We start from the raw sequence: 19894 nt of genomic DNA on the forward strand, positions 1-19894 counted from the left end.
CATCACGATGCTAGACTTTAATTTATACTACAGAGCTATAGAAACAAAAACAGTGTGGTATTGCACCAAAATAGACAAAAGGATCAATGGAACAGAATAGAAGACACATCCACATAAGGACAGTTACCTCATATTAGACAAAGCTGCTATAAACATACATTGGGGAAAAGATAGCCTCTTCAACAAATGGTGTTGGGAAAACTGGAAATCCATATGTGCCGCAGTCCGTCCGGCTGCAGCAAAATAAACGGGGGTGGGGTGGGGTGGGGTGATGAACAACTTGTGTACATTGATACAGCAGGAGTGGGAGCCGTTTATTGTAGGACAGGAGGGGTATATCTACATTCCACACAGCTTATCTAATTAACATAAACTAGATACAGCAGTCAACCAATAAGGAATCCCCACACTTAATGGCTTGCTGGCGCCACCTCACAAACCACTCCCCCTGGCAAAATGCCAGGCGCCATCTTGACTTGTTTACAGACTCTAACACATATGTAATAGAAAGAAATTGAATCCCTATATCTCACCCTGAACAAAACTCAACTCTAAGTGGATCAAGGACATAGGCATTAGTCCAGAGACCCTGTACTTACTAGAAGAAAAGGTAGGGCCAACTCTTCAGACATGTCAGCTTAGGCACTAACTTCCTCAATAAGACTCCTAAAGTACAAGAAGTAAAATCAAGAATCAATAAATAGGATGGTATCAAACTGAAAAACTTATTCACAGCAAAGGAAACAATCAAGAACATGAATAGAGACCCTACAGAATGGGAGAAAATCTTCACCACCAGTACCTTAGATAAAGCATTAATTTCTAGGATATACAAAGAACTTAAAAAACTTAACACCAAGAAAAATAAATAACCCAGTCAATAAATGGACAAAGGAGCTGAACAAACAACACTTCACAGAAGAAGAAATGTGAATGTTCAAAAAATATATGAAAAAATGTTCAGCATCTCTAGCAATTAGAGAAATGCAAATTAAAACTACACTGAGATTCCATCTTGCTACAGTCAGAATGGCAATTCTCAAAAATATAAGTAACAAAAAATATTGGTGAATATGTGGGGAGAAAGATACTCTCATACATTGTTTGTGGGACTGCAAATTGGTGCAATCATTCTGGAAAGCAGTATGGAGATTCCTCAGAAAACTTGGATGGAATCACCATTTGACCCAGCTATCCCAATCCTTGGTCTATACCCAAAGGACTTAAAATCAGCATACTGTAGTAACGCAGTCACATCAATGTTTTATAGCAGCTCAATTTACAATAGCCAAGCTATGGAAACAACCTAGATGTCCTTCCGTGTATGAATGGATAAAGAAAATGTGTTGTAATACACAATGGAATATTACTTAGCTATAAAGAAGAATGAAATGATGGCATTTGCTGGTAAATAGATGGAACTGGAGAATATCATGCTAAGTGAAATATAAGGCAATCCTAAAAAAGCAAAGGCTGAATGTACTCTCTGATTTGTGGATGCTAACCCAAAACAAGGGAGTTGAGGAGGAGAATAGTAGAAATCCATTAGATTAGACAAAGGGAAATGAAGGGGAAGGGAATAGGAAAGATAGTAGAATTAACTGGACATAACTTCCCTAGCCTTGTATTTGAATACACAACAAGGGTAATGCCACATCATGTATAACTACAAAAGTGAGATCCCAAATAAAACGTTATACTCTATGTATGTATAATTTACCAAAATACATTCTACTGTCATATGTAACTGTGATAGTAGAAGCAAATCTGACTCCATTTTGTTTTATGACTTCATCCTGTAAAACAACCATGCCAAGTAAAAGGGTCATGACTGGGGCAAGATGTTCTTTTCCTTTTGCTATAGAAACCTTTAAGAACATGGAACTACCTAATGGGGTATTGTTTCTGTAACTAGGGTAACGGGGCTCTGTTTCTGTAACTGGGGTGACTGGGCTAACTGTGATTGGTTAGGCTTCCCTCCGCTTGACTGCACTGTCCCGCTTCTGTAACCTGGCTTGCTTGCATTGGCTAGACCCCCGAACATCCTTTTTGCGGTTTTCAGGCTTATGAGGAGCATCCTTGCAATTGTTCCGGGCTGATCAGGGGAACAGCTTTATGTTCTGGTCATCCACCACCAGTGTGCTTCAATAAAGGCTTGATTCGATTATACGTGAGTGGTCTGGAAGTCAGTTTATGAAACCCTGGGATGAAGCTTTAACTATAACATTACTAAGAAAAACAAATAAAAAATTTTAAAAATATACTTGAACCATACACAGTTCCAATCGTTTTGCTTCCAGTGAAATGAAAACTTAGGGACTTAATTTGCTCATCTCCAATGAAAGAGGGTTAAATTAAGTGGTCTGAGTATCTTTCTGTCCCGTCCGGCAGGACACATCAACGTGGGCAGCGAACCTAGATGGGGAGGAATGAAGGGACAAGAGACACGAAAGGTGACAGCAAGACAGGAGTTCTGATCAAGCTGCAAACTTTTATTGTTCACACAGGGGTATTTATATGCTGGGGATGGGGAAGCTCTCTAATCGGCAGTTGCTGGATAACCTCAGGATGTTTCAGGAAGACAGATGGCCGCAGGATGTCTCAGGGAGATAGATGGCTGTAGGATGTCTCCCAGGCAGGATGTCTCCCAGGGGGCTGTTTCTTGTAACTGTCAGGCTATTCTTTGAAGGAGAACTTCCTTCTAGCCCCTGGTATCTTTCCATGCTAAAAGGAATTAGTATTCATTGAACAGCTATAATGTAACAAGCATGATTTTGTTTTATTTGGGAATTTAACTACTCCCCAAACTCATGCAGATCTTATATTATTGTTTTCCCTATATATGTGGGAAAACAACAACAACAACAACAGAATACTAGAGAGGTTGACATGCTAAATCTATGTGTCTAAAAATTTACTCACAAAAATCAGATTTTGCCTCATACCAGAATGCTTTCTAGTTTTATATTGTTTCTGTGTACATCTGATAATTTTACCTTTGCAATCAATAGTAGTATATAGAATTTTTAATGCATACATAATATTTTGTATTATAATAACATAGGGACAAATTTCTCTTACTCAAGAAAATACTAACTATGGAGTAAGAAAACGAGCTACATGTCTGTGAGTCCCTCTGTTGACCTTTCATTGCCATGTAGTACCCGATCATGGGGACAGTCTTAGAGATTAGAAGGCAATAACTACAATATGCTGTGACTCCACTTGACTGTCACTTCAGTTACATCATAAGTCACTGGGCGAGGCAGTATTATCTTCTTTTTGCAGATAACATCCAAGGTTTCAGCTAATATCCAGTCAGTGAATCATCCATATTATTTCTATGATAATTTAAATAATTTTAGTTTTAGGAGACTAAAAAAAATGAAAATCCTAAAATCCTAACCACAAGCATAGACTTTTGTAGACAACTGAACCTAATAAGAAATATTCTTTTTATTCAAGTGTAATTTAAATATCTATTGATTGTTTGATTGATTCATAATTAATTCATTCAACAATCATTTGTAAACACAGGCTAAGTTGATGTAGTAAGTATAAGCTGCAATTTGAAGAAGATTGACAAGGGAGAGTGAGTAGTAACTTGAAGGGGAAGTGAGAAAGATTATTTTGGACCAGTGGGACAGGATAGTGGTGTGGTGACATTATTATAGACACAAGGTGGTTGACATAAAAGTCCTAGTGTCTCAAGATACTTTCTCTCTATTAGGGAATAAAATTTCTATACCCAGTGTGTGTGTGTGTGTGTGTGTGTGTGTGTGTGTGTGTGTTTACATGCGCATGCACCTGAAACAGGAGGGTGGGGAGATACCTGCTGGAGTCACAGAGACCTTTGTCTCCATCACTCACCTGCTGTGACCCAGGACTTAGAGCGGTTGGGTCAGTCTTTCTATCTGGAGGGCAATCATGAGGACTGAAGTGACAATGTGTACCAAGTATCTGCAGGGTTTAGCCATAAGGCTACCAGATGGCCATATATGGGGAGAATATAGAATGGGAAAAAAATTTTGCCACATGTTATTCTCAAAACAAAGCAGCATTAAGTATTTAAATTTCTAACTGAAGACCATTTCGAGATTTGTAAGACAAAAAATAAATTAAAAAATCCAACTTGAATGGATATATATAAAACTGAATAGCTTATTCTTTTTTCCAAGCACAAAAAATAAGAAAGAAGATTGAAACTACAAAATTGAATTTAATATGGAAAACACAAACATACTTGAGGTCTTCCACAGAGCAGCCAGGGTGAAGCAAACAGGAAAATCACAGAATAAGTTGCATGCTAGGAGAGTCACGTTGACGTAGTCACACTCACGAGAGCCCTTTTAAGCCTATGATTCTCCCAGCAGATGGAGGATAGAGGAGTAATTTTTACAAAATTATATCCAAAAAGGAAATTTCAGGGGAAGAAGATACTCCCAGAGAAGGACAGTTTTACTATGTTTTAATCTTGGAAACTATGCTAAATCCAGGCATTGCTAGGATTGGGTTGGAAAACAGAATCCCTGTTTTTCTGTTCTTGATTTTTGTTTTCTTTTTTTACTCTAAAGTAATCACGCACTAGCACCAGCTCAGAAGTTCCATGTGTATATTGTTGGTTGTGCTATGAATACGTAACTGCTTAACCATGACTTAATTTTAAAATCCTGGGTTATTTTAGGAAGAAATTTAACAAAACAAAACAAAACAAAAAAGTGGGCCTGACCTATGTGGGACCCTCAAGGTCAGCTTCCAGTTTCCAGAGAGGTTCTGCTTTTATCTGGTTTACAAATTGTTCAAGTAAAGGATATTCTGGTTTACAAATGTTTGAAAACCTCTAAAGCAGAATATGTAGCTCTTGCCAGATTAGACATTTTATGAGACTCTTCCAGGGTGATTGTTACGCTATTTCTTGCCCAATCCCCTGTAGTTGCAGTCTGCTTTCTTGAGTTAATTCAGTAAATTCAGTACCCCTTGTTTCCCAGCCCCCAGGGGGGACCTCTCCACACCAACCAGGTTCTCCAGCTATCAGGGTGTGTCAGACGCCCCTTGACTTTTAAAACACAGTCTGTGTCCAGCTTCTAATTCACAGAGCCCCTCTGGCTACCTCCCTCACCGGAAGTGGCTTGAGCCACCTCATCACTGATGTCCTTTGGAGTCCTCCCCACTCTCCATGTGATGTCCACCAGAAGGAGACTTCGTTTTTCTGAGAATTTTTTCCCATTTCTATGACCCTCTTGAGCTTACGTATTATTCCACTTAGATGAGGAAGTTGGTGGCTAAATGATTCGAGAGGAAATGATTAGAGTGATTTCAAATCAATCTGAGATATAGTGACACATCATTTATAAATAAGATATTGGGCTCGATGTGGCAAGCAAAACAGAAATCCACAAGGTGAGGAAAGTCTTGAAAAAGCAAGCCTGACACAGCAGTCAAGGTGAGAGACACCTCGAGGTGCCTCAGTGGGGAAATGGAGGCAAATGTTAACTCGATGTCTCATTTAAACACTTTCAAAGGAGAAGGATGCAGCAAGAGTAGAGGAAGCTACAACAACCGACCAGCTTTCCTTACTAAGGATGGTATGAATACCATGAGGGGTACTCAAGACAATTTGATATGGACCACTAACATTGGAGTGTGAATATTTCAGTACACAACTATGCATTTATTTTACTATGCAGGACATGTTGATAAGATCTTTTGAATAGCTGGATGCATAAATACATGAATGAATGCATCCATGAAAGAATAAATAAATGCTATGTACGCCAAAGGAAAAAAGATGTGCTCAAGCCAAGGGGAAAAAAGACAAAAATAAGACCCTTGCTTTGCACTTGGCCTCTTGACAGCCCCTGCCTCACCTAGTATTTTTGGACCAGTTTTAGAGAGGATCCTGTTTGTCCCATAATGCTGATGGGCAGGGTCTACATGATGCTCGGGCAGGGAGTTATCTCATATCCCACTTGTGGATGAGAGTTCTTCTTGGGCAAGGGTCTCAAATCTTAGGCCTGAATAAAGATTAAGGGAGACCCCAGTGCTGTAGCCAGCAAACCAGGAAGCTTAACAAAAGCAGACAGGAGAGCCCATGTAAAATGAGTGAGGAGCTTAACTTCAGTTAGTGCAGGGTGCCTTAAGACACAGGGTCAGAAATTTCACCCTCTGCCCCAGGGAAGGGTGTGAGCCCACACCTGCAGCACTTTATGAACAGCAGGAAGAAAAAGGCAAAACACTTTTTTTTTTTTTTTAATGGCCATGCTACTCTGTTCCTGTGTCTATAATTAATCCTTTCTCAATTAAGATGGACATGAACTAGAGAAAACAACTGTTCACATGGTAAAAAAAAAAAAAAATGTCCCCTTCACACATGTCCCATTTGATATTAATCATGGGATTACAACATCAAGCTAATCCAAATAATCTGCTTGGAGTCACCATTTCTGATGATTGCTCAGGCTATTCATTGCTAATCAAGAGGATGTTATGAAATGTGAGTCATATGGCCTCAAGCTTTCTGGGAGTGCTAGTCTGTATATAAAGAGGGAAAGTCTGAGCTGAGATATTGGAGCAACAGGCAGGTAGGAGCCCTCCATTGTCTTGCCTTGAGGAGGAAGACAAAGGCCAGCATGCTCTGCTTTTCTCTGCTGCTGCTACTGCTCTGGGACGTGGGGTCTCATGGTTTCCCAGCATCTGTAGAAACACAACAGCAGGATGTGGAGATAGTCCAGGTAAGTGCTGCATTACACACGCTAGAAATGCAAGTCTCTGGTTTGTATTTTTCTACCGCAGTAGAATGGAGTTAATTTAAGGGAGCATTTCCTACAAAGACAAATGATTTGTGTTAGATACGGGATCCTCCCCAAATTGTATCTAGCCAAGTGTTGACTCTCCTTTTCCAGTTGGAGGTGAGAAAGAACTGCAGAAACAGGATGCAAATCTTGGTCTACTGGGACGTTTGAACTTTTCAGTAACATGATGGGGAGATTTCTACTCTGAAATTGCATTTCTCCACCAATGATAAGAATAACAATAATCATGAACTCTAAACAACAGCTTTTAAAAAGTTTCTCTATTTTGGTTAAAACTTCATTGCTCTCGGTTTTGTTTGTTTGTTTGTTTGCTTGTTTTTGTTTTTTTAATGAGAAATGTTTCCTATTCAGTGTTTCAACAATTATGTCTTTTATCAGAAATACCTGGAAAATTACTACAATTTGAAGAATGAGAGACAAATTGAAAAGCAGAGAAGCAGTAGTTCAGTGGTTGAAAAGCTGAAGGAAATGCAGGAATTCTTTGGACTGAAAGTGACTGGAAAGCCAGATGCTGAAACCCTGAAGGTGATGAAGCAGCCCAGATGTGGGGTGCCTGATGTGGCTCGGTTTGTCCTCACTCAGGGGAACCCTCGTTGGGAGAAAACACATCTGACCTACAGGTAACCAGACTGGGTACCAGAATGAGGAACTATTTCCCATTCAAATGGTAACAAATAAGATCCAATGGGTCTCTATTTTATTTCATTCAAAGGATTGAAAATTACACACCAGATTTGTCAAGAGAAGATGTGGACCACGCCATTGAGAAAGCCTTTCAACTTTGGAGTAATGTCTCACCACTGACATTCACCAAAATCTTTGAGGGCCAAGCAGACATAATGATTTCCTTTGTCAGAGGAGGTAAGCTGTTCGTGTAGCATGAAAACATCCTCAGTTTAACTTCATTTTGCCCCTAAATGTCTCTAGTCTTGCAGCTGGAACTCCTTGTTGAAGAGGACTGTTGATTTTATGGGCTGAGGGAGGGAAACCTCATCACACCTGATGGAAGGCTATTGGTCCCTTCACAAGCTAATGTTTGCTCTCTTAACTTAGCTGGAATGAGAGCCCAGAGGGCCCTGGATTGATTTCTGTTTTACAGACCATGGTGACAACTCTCCCTTTTATGGACCTGGAGAAAACCTCGCTCACGCCTTCCAACCAGGCCCAGGTATTGGAGGAGATGCTCATTTTGATGAAGATGAAAGGTGGACCAAAAACTTCAGAGGTAAGTCAACTAGTTTTTTCTCTATTCTCTGCCCCTTCACAAGTCATCATAATATTGGTTAATTTAACCAACAGAATACATTAATAGAAGCTGGTATTTTTCTATTACCGTTCAGAAAGTTAATGGTAAGTTTAGAAAAGTGAGAGGTTATTTCTGCCAATACAGCATCTAATTGGTGACAAATAGGCCTCTCTAAAATTTCCATTAAGAAAATATTGGGGCTGGGGTTTTGGCTCAGTGGTAGAGCTCTTGCCTCACATATGTGGAGCAATGGGTTTGATCCTCAGCACCACATAAATAAATTTAAAAAATAAAGGTATTGTGTCCATCTACAACTAAAAATTTTTTTAAAAAAAAATAAAAGATTAAAGCTTAATGTTTTGTTTGTGGACATCTCCACTGAATCTTCTCTATTTGAAAGACAACAAAATTTAACAGTAGTTATAAGCACATGGGGAAATTAACAGAAGGAAAGGCTTTCTGTGTTTCCCAGAATTTTCAGCATTTTATCAGTTTCGAAAATAATAAAAAATATTAAATATTAATAGAACTATATTGCTTCTCTGTGAAATAATATCTGCCAGCTAATCATTAACAAGATTGGCTCATCTGTGCTAGACTCTCAGCCAGAGGGTTTGTCTTAATTTTATCTAACAACAGAACTTAGGCTTGAACATGTCCCTTTATTAATAATGTGTAATTCTCACCTTCAGAAAAGTTATTAGAAGTGTGTGTGTGTACTTCATCAACAAGAAAATATGAGCATTGATCTTTGCAGATCTGTAGATTATTTCTTAATCAAATGCCTCAAAGCTGAATACATTTCAAATAATTTAAATGGGTTCATTGACTCTTTAGATTACAACTTGTATCGTGTTGCGGCTCATGAATTAGGCCATTCTCTTGGACTCGCTCATTCTACTGATATTGGAGCTTTAATGTACCCCAACTACATCTTCAGTGGTGATGTTCAGCTTGCTCAGGATGACATCAATGGCATTCAAGCCATATACGGTGAGTAAAAATAAGAGTGTCATAGACAGGGGCCTATTGGTTTTGTACCTACTTCAAAGGAAAGAGCCATTGGTTTCATAGTTTAATAGTTCTAATACTAGGCAAAACTAACTCCAGGCCTTTTATTTTCTTTAGGACCTTCCCCAAATCCCACCCAGGCAACAGGCCCACAAACCCCAGAAGTGTGTGATAGTAAGCTAACCTTTGATGCCATAACTACAATTCGGGGAGAACTGATGTTCTTTAAAGACAGGTAAGATGCCACTTCTTTGTGTTCTGCATTCACCACTATGTGTGACCAATATGCTCCATGTATTATTTATCTTATCTTTGTTTACATTTATAACGACAGAGCAGCAATCGCTTGCATTTGTACAACGTAACATTGCAACTTTGTTTTTGCCCATGTGTTAAGTCCTTTGATTCTTTTTTTTTTCTTTTTTTTTTCTTTATCGCATTACATAGTTCATGATATATCATCTTTCATACATTAGACTCAAATTGTGTTTTGAACTCCCATTTTCACCCCCAATACAGATTGCAGAATCACATCTGTTACATATTCACATTTTTACATAATGCCATGTTAGTGACTTAGAAAATACCAATGAAGTAGAAAATCAGTAACTATCAGCCCACTTTACAGATCAGTAAATCAAGGCAGAGAGAAGAAAAGAGAAACCTTTTGGGGGCACAGAGCTAACTAGTGACAGAGTAATTATTGGTCTTCTGACCCCTTATCCAGGGTCACATTTCATTATGCCAGTCTGATTGTAAGTAAGGTAGGACTTCAGTAGGAGTAGTCAGTCCTTTCTGCAACACTATCACATTAATGAGGCTCATGGGCTTCTTGACAGTGTTTAAGTATAGCTAATAAGGTTACATATTCCAGTCCCTACAAACTGCAGAATCAACTTTGTGTACCACCAATCAAAGGACAAGGGAGTCCCTGCCAGAACTGGGTTTAAATTTAGACTTTGCCTTTTACCAGCTGTGTAGCCTTAGAAGCCTCTCCTACTCCCACTAACTCAATTTCTCATCCCTGAGATGTGAGTCATACTCTTGTCAGGTTTTTGTGATAGTCACGATATAGGTAGAAAGCCTTAGTGTGTTGTAAGTACAATTGGCTCTCCAAATCTGGAAGTTCCACCTCTACAGATTCAATCTCAAGTCCATTGATCTAACCAATATATTTTTTTAATTGCTCCTCTACTGAATCCATACATATTGTATATTGTCGTTATTCCTAAACAACTATTTACATTGTATTAGGTATTATAAGGAACCTAGAGATGATTTAAAGCATGTGAGAATGTTCACGGGATATATGAAGAAATGACACCACTTTATGCAATGGATTTGAGCATCTGCAGATTTTGGTATCCACAAGGGGTCCTGGCACCAACCCCCTGCAGATGCCTAGGGATGACTATATTTACTAAATACAGGGTATCAGTGTTGTGTTCCAAGTAGCAATGTACTGCAGCTGGCTCCTAATGGCTCACCAAAGTTGACTTAAAAGTTTGTTGTGAACCACAGCCATTATTCAAAATTAAATCATATAAAAAATAAAATAATAAAAACATCCCTCCATGGTTATTTTAACCAGATTTTACTGTTAATTCTTGTATTTGAGGTTATTCATGCCGATTGTATTTTTATGGTAGAAATACTATACAATGGTGCTCTGTTTTGACTCTTGAAATTTGCCATGGTGGGAATATTTTCACCAAGGAAATAAGCAACTGCTAGAACCTTCCATGCCTGGCCCCTCCTTTGGAAAGCCAGATGTTAAACATTTACAAGTGCACCACAAGTGCCAGCAACTAAAAGGAGCTGGAAGTCAGCCAGAGATAATTAGAAACTAGAGAGAAACCTTGCTTTCTTTTGTTTTCAAAACAGATTCTACATGCGTGCAAATTCCTTCTACCCAGTTGAGCTCAATTTCATTTCTGTTTTCTGGCCACATCTGCCAAATGGACTTGAAGCAGCTTATGAACTTACTGATAGGGATGAAGTCAGGTTTTTCAAAGGTAATGCTCCTGATTATTTTTCACTGCTTTGATGAATTATTTTTCATCTACTTTTGGGTTGAGATATAAAGATACTAGCTGTATTCTCACCATGAAGTTCTGAAAATTCAATAGTCTCACTAATGTGAATCCAATAGTTCAATTAAAAATTGCATCAGGAATTTCTGAGTCATTTTAAGTAAATTGCAAATGACTGGAGATAAAAGAGTTCAGGCCTGTTTATGAATCTGGACTTAGAACATGTTTTCTGTGAAAACTATTCATGTATTTTAAACTCCCTTCATATTTCTAGGAAATAAAAGTGCTCAGGAATAAAAGTGAGAAAGATGATCCCATTCTAGAGAGACAAAACAAAGATTTTGCTTGTGCAAGTTCCTGAATCCTATTTTAATTTGAACCCCAACTTAAGATAAGGGAATGCCACCATTGGGCAGCCAGATGGTGGCACTGATACCCTGCTGTCCAGATGTGGTCTTCAGATAGTGGCACTGGCTTCACTGGACTATCAATTACAATCATAGAACCCCAAGTCCTATCCAGACCTTCTTTGACCAAATTGAATTTTAATAAGTTCCCCAGGCAATTCATTTGCATATTAAAATATGAGAAGGCCTGAATTATTGTGAAGTGAATTAGACAAATTTGTTTGATTATATTAGAATGAAATAGAGTCCCATGCTCCTGACTTTGAAGACACTAGGCCAAACACATGTTCTTTTGCAAATTTTTGTACAGGTGTTTAGCATCATATAGACACATGTTAAGACACTTGATGAAGTCATACACTCAAGGCAATGATTTTAAAGTAGTTCAGATGGGCAAAACACTTTGAAACAGAATTTCTAGTTTTCATTTTATGAAATTAATTAGGAATTTACATGTGCAAAGTATCAAACTGATTTTTTGTGAGGAATAAATAACCATAGTGAACAAGAGCTATTATGGTTCTAGGACATAAGACTAGTTTTATGTGATATGGGGTTTATTGAGTATAAACATGTACAGCATGAATTCACATACTCATAATTGTAGTCTAGTCAGATACAGTGAATTCAATACAGGATTGCAAGTCATTTGAGATCGTGAGTCATTGCTGTGCTCTGCCCTTAGTATAGCATTGTCGTGAACTTCCACTTGAACTTTGTATCACTGAGGTAGTATGACAAATTAGCCATTGAACATCTGGCATTGGAAAAAAGCCTCCATCCCATAAACAGGTCATTCTCAAAGCTTGCTTCAGGTTAGACCCACCTAGGAAACTTTAAAAAAAAATACTGATTTAGTGGTTCAGGAAAGGATCCCAGCATCAGTATTGTAAAAGTCTCCCTAAACTATTCTAACCTGCAGCTAGGACACTGCTGTATCTTGCAAAACTATTAACTCGGTGGAAACATAGTTTACAGTCTACTGGAGCCCTGGACAATTATTTTCATCTCTGGTTTTTGATTGGCAGGAAATAAGTACTGGGCTGTTCAGGGGCAGGATGTGCTACGTGGATACCCCAAGGACATCTACAGTTCCTTTGGCTTCCCTCGAACTGTGAAGCATATTGATGCTGCTGTTTCAGAGGAAGACACTGGAAAAACCTACTTCTTTGTTGCTAACAAGTGCTGGAGGTAAAGACAGAGCACAAGAACTATTAGGGCACAAATTCTTTCTAGGCAGAAAATTCTACATGTACCCTTCTCAAAATGAGTCTCAAATTGTTTTGGACACCTGCCTCTTCTGTGATTGGCTGTATCCAAACCAACATCCATTTAGTTAATTGAACAATACCCATGACTCAATTCCTGTGCTCAGAATACAAATAATAGGTGATGCTGAATTTTGAAAATAAGAGCATTTATCTTGATAGAGCTTTGGCCAAGGAACTTACCTTTCATAGCATCTTACCTTAATAGGACATAGAACTTACTAGATAATTAACATAAGATGTTGAATTTCAGAGGAAGCTTATAAATCTTCTAGACCACCCAACATTCTACCTCTCCCCATCTAGGTCCCCATTTTACAATCTCTAGAATTAACAGTTCTTGTTAAATTTCTTGTTAACTTCTGCTAAATTTCCTGTAGAGTTTTTGAGTTTACATGTTTAGCAAAAGTTCTGACACCCCAATTCCTTTTTGATTAGATATGATGAGTATAAACGATCCATGGATGCAGGTTATCCTAAAATGATATCTCACGACTTTCCTGGAATTGGCAATAAAGTTGATGCTGTTTTCAATAAAGATGGTAAGTGAATCTAACAGTCTATACTTCATTTTGTTGCCATAGTGATAGAATCAGTACGTTATTTAGAACAGCAAAGGCCAAAAATAATTGGTGCTGATTTTGGTAGATTCAAGTCAAACCTGGAAACTTCTTGTATAATTTGATAAATTTATTTTCTTTTATTTCTAGGATTTTTCTATATCTTCCATGGAACAAGACAATACAAATTTGATCCTAAAACAAAGCGAATTTTGACTATCCAGAAAGCCAACAGCTGGTTCAACTGCAGAAAAAATTGACAAACTGTTACAAAGTTAATGAAAAAAATGTACTTTGTGAGCCCAAGAAAGATTTTTTCCTGAAGAGCCATGTATTTTTCAGTATTTTATTTAACTTCTAGAATCACTAATATGCAGCTACTAAGTATAACCTTATTTATACTTTATTTTACATATTTTTTACAATTTAGTATTATGTTTTTATTTACTAATATAATTTAATTCCACAAATGGGGGAAAAAGCTGATCAAGTTCATGGCTTATGAATTCACATTTTCCAGTGTTACAAAGAAGATCATTTCCACAGTATAAGAGTGTGACATTGGTCCTGGAGATCAGCCTCAGTGCTCTTATCTTCTTTAAAAAAAAAAAGTCAAAAGATGTAAACTGTTCTGGAGGAAAAGCAACATCTGAGCCATCATTAGTATCATCCTGACACATAGGGACAACTCTTCTTACACAAAATAAAGTGATATTTGCAATAAGGCCATCCTTGTCTCTATTTTTTTTATAAACATTCTATTACTTTTACAATACAAATTTGATCCTAAAACAAAATTTGATCCTACTGTTATTTCCTGATTATAAAGCCACATGTACAGAGATTAAATTTCAAATCTGAAGTGGAAAGTAAATGATATACAAAATATTCATGTGGGAAATTAATATATCCCCAAATTTCAAATTTCTATATTCTTGTGGAATTTATTTCACATATGGGGGGGGAAAATCATTCTCCAAGTTCCATTTAATGACCCCAAAGTTGGTTTTAGATAAAATAGATAAAGGCATGATAAACTTTCTGAGTAGAAGTCACTTTCTTTTCTGAGCATGTGTGAAGATCATATTTTCCTAGTCCTACCCTTTACAGTTACGAGGTATTGTGGGGCTGAGGATGGTGGGCAGCGGGGCAACTAACAAGTTCTGACCAAGGGTTGTACGAAGTGGCAAAATCACTTCTGGACAGAACTCTTGAGTGATGGTGCCAAGATTTCCAGCGGTCTACTGTTAGGGTCTGTAAACAAGTCAAGATGGCGCCTGGCATTTTGCCAGAGAGAGTGGTTTGTGAAGTAACGCCAGCGAGCCATTAAGTGTGGAGATTCCTTATTGGTTGACTGCTGTATCTAGTTTATGTTAATTAAGATAAGCTGTGTGGAATGTATATATACCCCTCCTGTCCTACAGTAAACGGCTCCCACTCCTGCTGTATCAATGTACACAAGTTGCTCGTCACCCCCCCCCCCCCCCCCCCCCCCGTTATTTTGCTGCAGCCGGACTGCGGCAGTCTACTCCCCTGCTGTGGTGATGGTGGAAGCATGTCATGAGAGACTTGCCACAAGATGGAAGAAGCCAGAATTGCTGGGTTACCATTCCCACCAGTTACCCCCCACTTTAGTAGACTTCACTTGAGGAAGAAAAAACTTACTATGATAGGCCACTAAAATTTTAGATTTTGTTAATGCTGCATAATCCAGTTTGTTGAGATAAAGCATTATCTAGTTTATCATGACTAATTTGGGAAGAAGTTAATGGAGGTAGGAGTCCTTTCAGTAGCTTCCAAGGCTCATGAGTTTTGTGAATAGTTCAAGGACTTTGGAGGCTTTGCAAGTACATAGAGAGTCTTGAAAATGTTATGAGGAATGCATGATTCTAACCAGTTCCAAACTAAAGATTTTGATAGTATAACTTCTCCTTTGGCCAAAATAAGTCAGTCAGTCAGTCTGTCTGTTTGTCTCTCTCAAATGAACTTTTAAATATTGAACTATAACATAAATGCAGAAAAAAATGCAAAAATCATAAATGTTCATCTCGGTGTCTAATCATAAAGTTAGCAAACTCTCGGCCAGGTCAGGACACAGGACATCATCAATACCACAGCAGCCCCCTTGAGGGCCCCATGAGTGCTCCACTCTCCATGAGGTTGATTCATTAGAAGCAGAGCCTGGAACAGAGATTCTCTGATGAGGTCATAGGGGGAGAGTGCCCTCTGGAGAAGAGGAATGAGGGAAACATTTGACAGCAGGAGGAAAACTAGACTGTGGTCTCAGTGGGGATCTAATTTCATGAGGCGACTATGAAGCAAAATCAGAATAAGAAAGTTAGTCCCCTCCTGAGGCAGAGGGGCCAGGCTTTTGTATTCCTGTGTCAACCAGCCATCAGTCAAGGTTTGGTTGGGGAAGGGAGCATAGTTATCCCGGCAAGATGTTTCCATTTGACAAAGGAACTAACTGTAAGTTGTAAATCACCAATTCTTGCAGTAGCCAGGAGGATGGATGCCCTGATATTAAAGAGATCTGAGGAGGGCTCCGACAGCACCTACTGCACATTATCTAGTCCTAAGGATGACCACCATGCTGACTCCTAACACTTTAGGTTAAATTTGCCTCTTTTTCAGCTAAACTGGATGTGGCATGAATTTCCTTACTCTGCCTTACTGTGATTAACATTATGTTTCTGCACTTCATCATTGTTGGTGGGCCTCAGGTTATTAGCATTAGGGGAGTTTATAAGTAATACTGCACATATGCAGGCATTTCTGTCAATTATCTGCCTAAAAGTGCAGTTGCTGAATCACAGAGATTTTCAGACACTTCGGGTTCTTCCTCAGACTCACCTGTCTTTTGTCCCAGCGGCAGCAGTGGACCCTGGTTCTACACAGGTCCTAAACCAGCTTCTAACCTTAGCTGTTTGGGGTAGGCCTACGCAGTATGCTTCCTGCTTCCTGTTCCAAAGCTTTCCTGGCTTTTCTGCTGATGTTGCATGAGGGTCTCCTGTGGTACCTTAACAGGTCTTAAGACCTGTTTCAAGAGGAATCTCTAGAGTAGGAGCAGTGCTTTGGCAGTGGTGGCTGTGGTGATGTTCTAATCATATTGGATAAAGGTGATGTTGAGGGTTAGGTGATAACTGAAGCAGACCCCAGTCTTGAAAATGGAAACTGTGAGCCAGCCAAGAATTCTGAGTCTGTTGAACAAAGTGCCACAGCAGAGAGTAAATTGGAACCTGTAGTGTCCACTCAGAAAAGACCAGAGGTCAAACCTTCTAGTGATCTTGAAACTTCAAAAGTTTTCTCTGGATTGGGGCATTTCTGATCGGACCATTAGCAGAGAAGGAAGAAGAGGAAGAAAACAATCGGAGGCAGAAAATACTGAGGAAGTCAATAAAAATTCAGTAGAGGATGTCCATACCTTTGCAATCTGCTGCCTAGCAGAATTGACTGCCTGCTCAATGACCTGTTTCACAAAACAGCAGCATTGGTTCTGCATGGCTGGAAGCAGGAAGTGACAGACAGAGAAAAAAGCCAAACTCTTTCCCAGATGACAGTTGTATTGTGCAAAGAGTTGTCCTTTCTGTCTAAAGAGTTCACCACCTGTCTAACAACTGCTGAGATCAAAGAAAAGGCAGAGGTCCTGAACCCATTAATCATGGCAGTCTTTCTAGAGCATCAATGGTGCCATCTACATCCAGGATGCCTTTCAGCTACTTTTACCTTGTGCTGCAGGTCTCTCTCATTAAGAACAAGACAGAATTACCCAGGCAGGAGTTGCAAGTCCAGAGGCTTGCAGAACATTGAAGAATAAAGGAGATTTGATCTAGGATTTGTGATGGCTAACAAGTGCCAAATTCTTCAAGGACCCCCACAGGAATGAATGAGAAAGGTTATTTTTAATATATAAAAATTCAGACAGGAGAACAGGTTTAAGAAGTTTGTTTCTTCACTTGGCTGAAGTAGTCAAGTCCTCTCACTATTCCCAGTTGTTATAATAAATAAATTATTTGAAAAGAAATTTTTGTAAAAAGTCCCAGAATAATAGCTCTAGATAAAATTTAGTGGGACACTCAGGAAAAAAAAAATGTTGATCTACTTTGACATGTTGCAAAACACTAACAATCTTGTAGTTATAATCTATAGTCTGTAGATAAAATTGGTGTAATACAGAAGAAAAAGAACTTAATTTGGCATTCTAGAATTTACAACATGCTTGGTTAATTAATGGCATGTACTTTCTCCTTTCTAGAATAAAATCTATGACTTTAAGAAAACTGAACATAAATAAACTCTAAAATGATTATCTTTAATCATGTGAATTCTTGGAAATGGTTAGGAAGTTTCATCTGCTCTTTAATTCTCAGTACCTATTTGACATTGAGGAGAAACTTTCAGAATATTATACTTTCGTGGGCACATGAATGAACTACAGCAAAGGCCCCTTTGCCTTCAAATGACTCCACCATGATGACAAGGTTCAAGTCATAGCTGATCCCTACTCAACTGGATTTAAGACCAATAAGTGCAAATTAGAGAAACAGTTTCATATTTTAGACACTCTGAGCGTCTTTAGGTTGTTTTTCATACATATCTCATAAACAGGATAAATTTGGTCACAACCAAGCCTAAGGAAGTGTTGAGGCTCTTTTCTTAGTAGGGTTTTTGTCAATTGAATATTGTTAAAGTTAGTCATAGAATCCCATAGAGATGATATTCGTTTATAATAGGATTTAAACTCTTTGCTTTTTCTTTATTTGTTTTAATGTATTCTTTAGCATGCTTTTAAATACAACTTTTATCCTATAAATCTTAAGCCCTTTTTTGCTTTCTTCAACAACTAAAAGATATTTTGGTATATGTTATTAAAAAAAAAAAGTTCTCCACTTTGTGGTTTTTAATGATTCAGGCAACATTTTTGTGAGCTCTGCCCCTCATATAACCTTTTATTTTAAACCTTATAAAAGGTTTAAGATAAAATATAATTGTACCAATGTAAAAAAAAAAAGAGGGCTCTCAAACAATGCCATATGATTAACACATTCTTGTATCTCTAACTGGTTGACAGTTCACCTTTGCATTATCTCTCTCAGGTTCCCTGCTTGCTCTTCCTGTTCTTCAATCAGCCTCTAGATCATAGGTCCCAATACATACTTATTCTTTGTCCTGGGCTCTGCTCTCTGGGAATGCCAGATTAAGTTTATTCTGGAAGTGGGGTTGTAATACCCCACTAGCTAGGGGGCACACAGTTACAAAGATTCTTACCAAAAAGGTGAATGGTGAGGTATAGAGTTATCTGGTAATTGCACTTCAATAATATGAGAGGGATGATAATTACAAGAAGTGAGGAGTGGGCTGGATTACTATTCTGGGAATTTGTAAAAGAAAGTATCATGTTCAGGGAAGCTGAATATCCAATAAGACACAGCAAATACCAACAGTCATTACTGGTAACATTAAAAGAAATCCTCATCTATCATAAATTGTGATGACAAGCAGTTCCTGACCTGGGGGCAAAGTTGTTCACATCCTAGTTGGAGTGATGAATGGACAAATCTGGAAACCTTAAACACTTCAATTTCTCAGAAAATTCTACACAGGCAGAAGTAGTTCCTCTTTCTTCCCAGAAGAGAGCAATCTGCTCTTGCATAGGGAATTAAAGATCTTATCTGGGATGATATTTCACAAGATAATGCTTGTCCTGCTCCCAAATTACCTTCCTCATCCCTTCTTGATCTCAGTAAAATAACTAAGATAAGGTCTCAGGATAGTTCAAATCTTTAGCTACTATCAGAGAATAGTTTATAAATCAAAGGAATTACAGGAGCTGGACAACATTAAGTACCATAAAGAAACCAGGGAATGTGTAGGGAAGTTTTTTTTATTTTATTTTAAAGGTGTTGGAACAAGGTGGGGGGACTTAAGGCTGAACAGGGGAGAATTTATTGACACAGGAATATTTATTTGATATTGGAGATTCAATATTTTGGAAAGGAAATCAGAAGCTTGTCCAATATTCTGCTGACATGGATTTTTAAATCTTAGACACAATGATGTCCCCTAGCATATGAAACAGATAGAGATACCAATACTTCTGTTGCAAGGTATTGAGGAAGGAGTCAGAAAGTTCAGGAAAATGGAAACTTCAGAATGGATTTATTACATGAGTTTGAAGCACCCACCCCTAGGTTCTGTTTCCTAGGGTGGCCCAAAGGGTACCTCTTTCACTGAAGCTATAAAGAATGCACTAGAGAGGGACACCTGGGTGTCTCAGAGATACACGGTGGTGGTTGTTCTCTGTGGGTGGGGTTGAGGGTGTCAGCTATAACTGTGGAATTGGGCTCTTGGCATCATTAGAGATGCTGAGACTCAGAATGGTGACAGGGAAGGCAGCAACACTTAACCATCAGAGGCATGAGATTGAAAATGATTCCAAAAAGCAGGGGAGTATCTATCAGAGAACCATGCTCTGTATGGTCCATCAGTCATGTGTTTCCAGGGGCAAGTACATGCAGAAGAGAGATAGACAGACAGACAAAGAGTTGTCAGGGGGA

General features: G+C 38.5%; 1 protein-coding gene across 1 annotated transcript; it reads left to right on the forward strand.

Annotated features, from left to right (window-relative positions):
* The first annotated feature begins 6596 nt into the window (after positions 1 to 6596).
* Positions 6597 to 13875, forward strand: MMP1 (matrix metallopeptidase 1). Its single transcript, XM_081281643.1, has 10 exons — positions 6597 to 6731; positions 7191 to 7432; positions 7525 to 7673; positions 7912 to 8037; positions 8896 to 9051; positions 9187 to 9304; positions 10954 to 11084; positions 12538 to 12700; positions 13216 to 13319; positions 13488 to 13875. Exons 1-10 carry the CDS (start codon positions 6630 to 6632, stop codon positions 13595 to 13597), a joined length of 1401 nt encoding a protein of 466 aa, XP_081137769.1. The 5' UTR covers positions 6597 to 6629; the 3' UTR covers positions 13598 to 13875.
* Positions 13876 to 19894: the final 6019 nt, after the last annotated feature.

Source organism: Spermophilus citellus (assembly GCF_964194105.1).
Source record: "Spermophilus citellus genome assembly, chromosome: 2".
NCBI lineage: Eukaryota > Metazoa > Chordata > Mammalia > Rodentia > Sciuridae > Spermophilus > Spermophilus citellus.

Excerpts from the sequence above, each read along its gene's own strand:
- MMP1 (XM_081281643.1), top strand. The coding sequence starts at position 6,630 with ATGCTCTGCTTTTCTCTGCTGCTGCTACTGCTCTGGGACGTGGGGTCT. Across the intron at positions 11,085-12,537 it reads TGAAGTCAGGTTTTTCAAAG|GAAATAAGTACTGGGCTGTT; the intron begins GTAATGCTCCTG and ends TTTGATTGGCAG. Across the intron at positions 12,701-13,215 it reads GTTGCTAACAAGTGCTGGAG|ATATGATGAGTATAAACGAT; the intron begins GTAAAGACAGAG and ends CTTTTTGATTAG.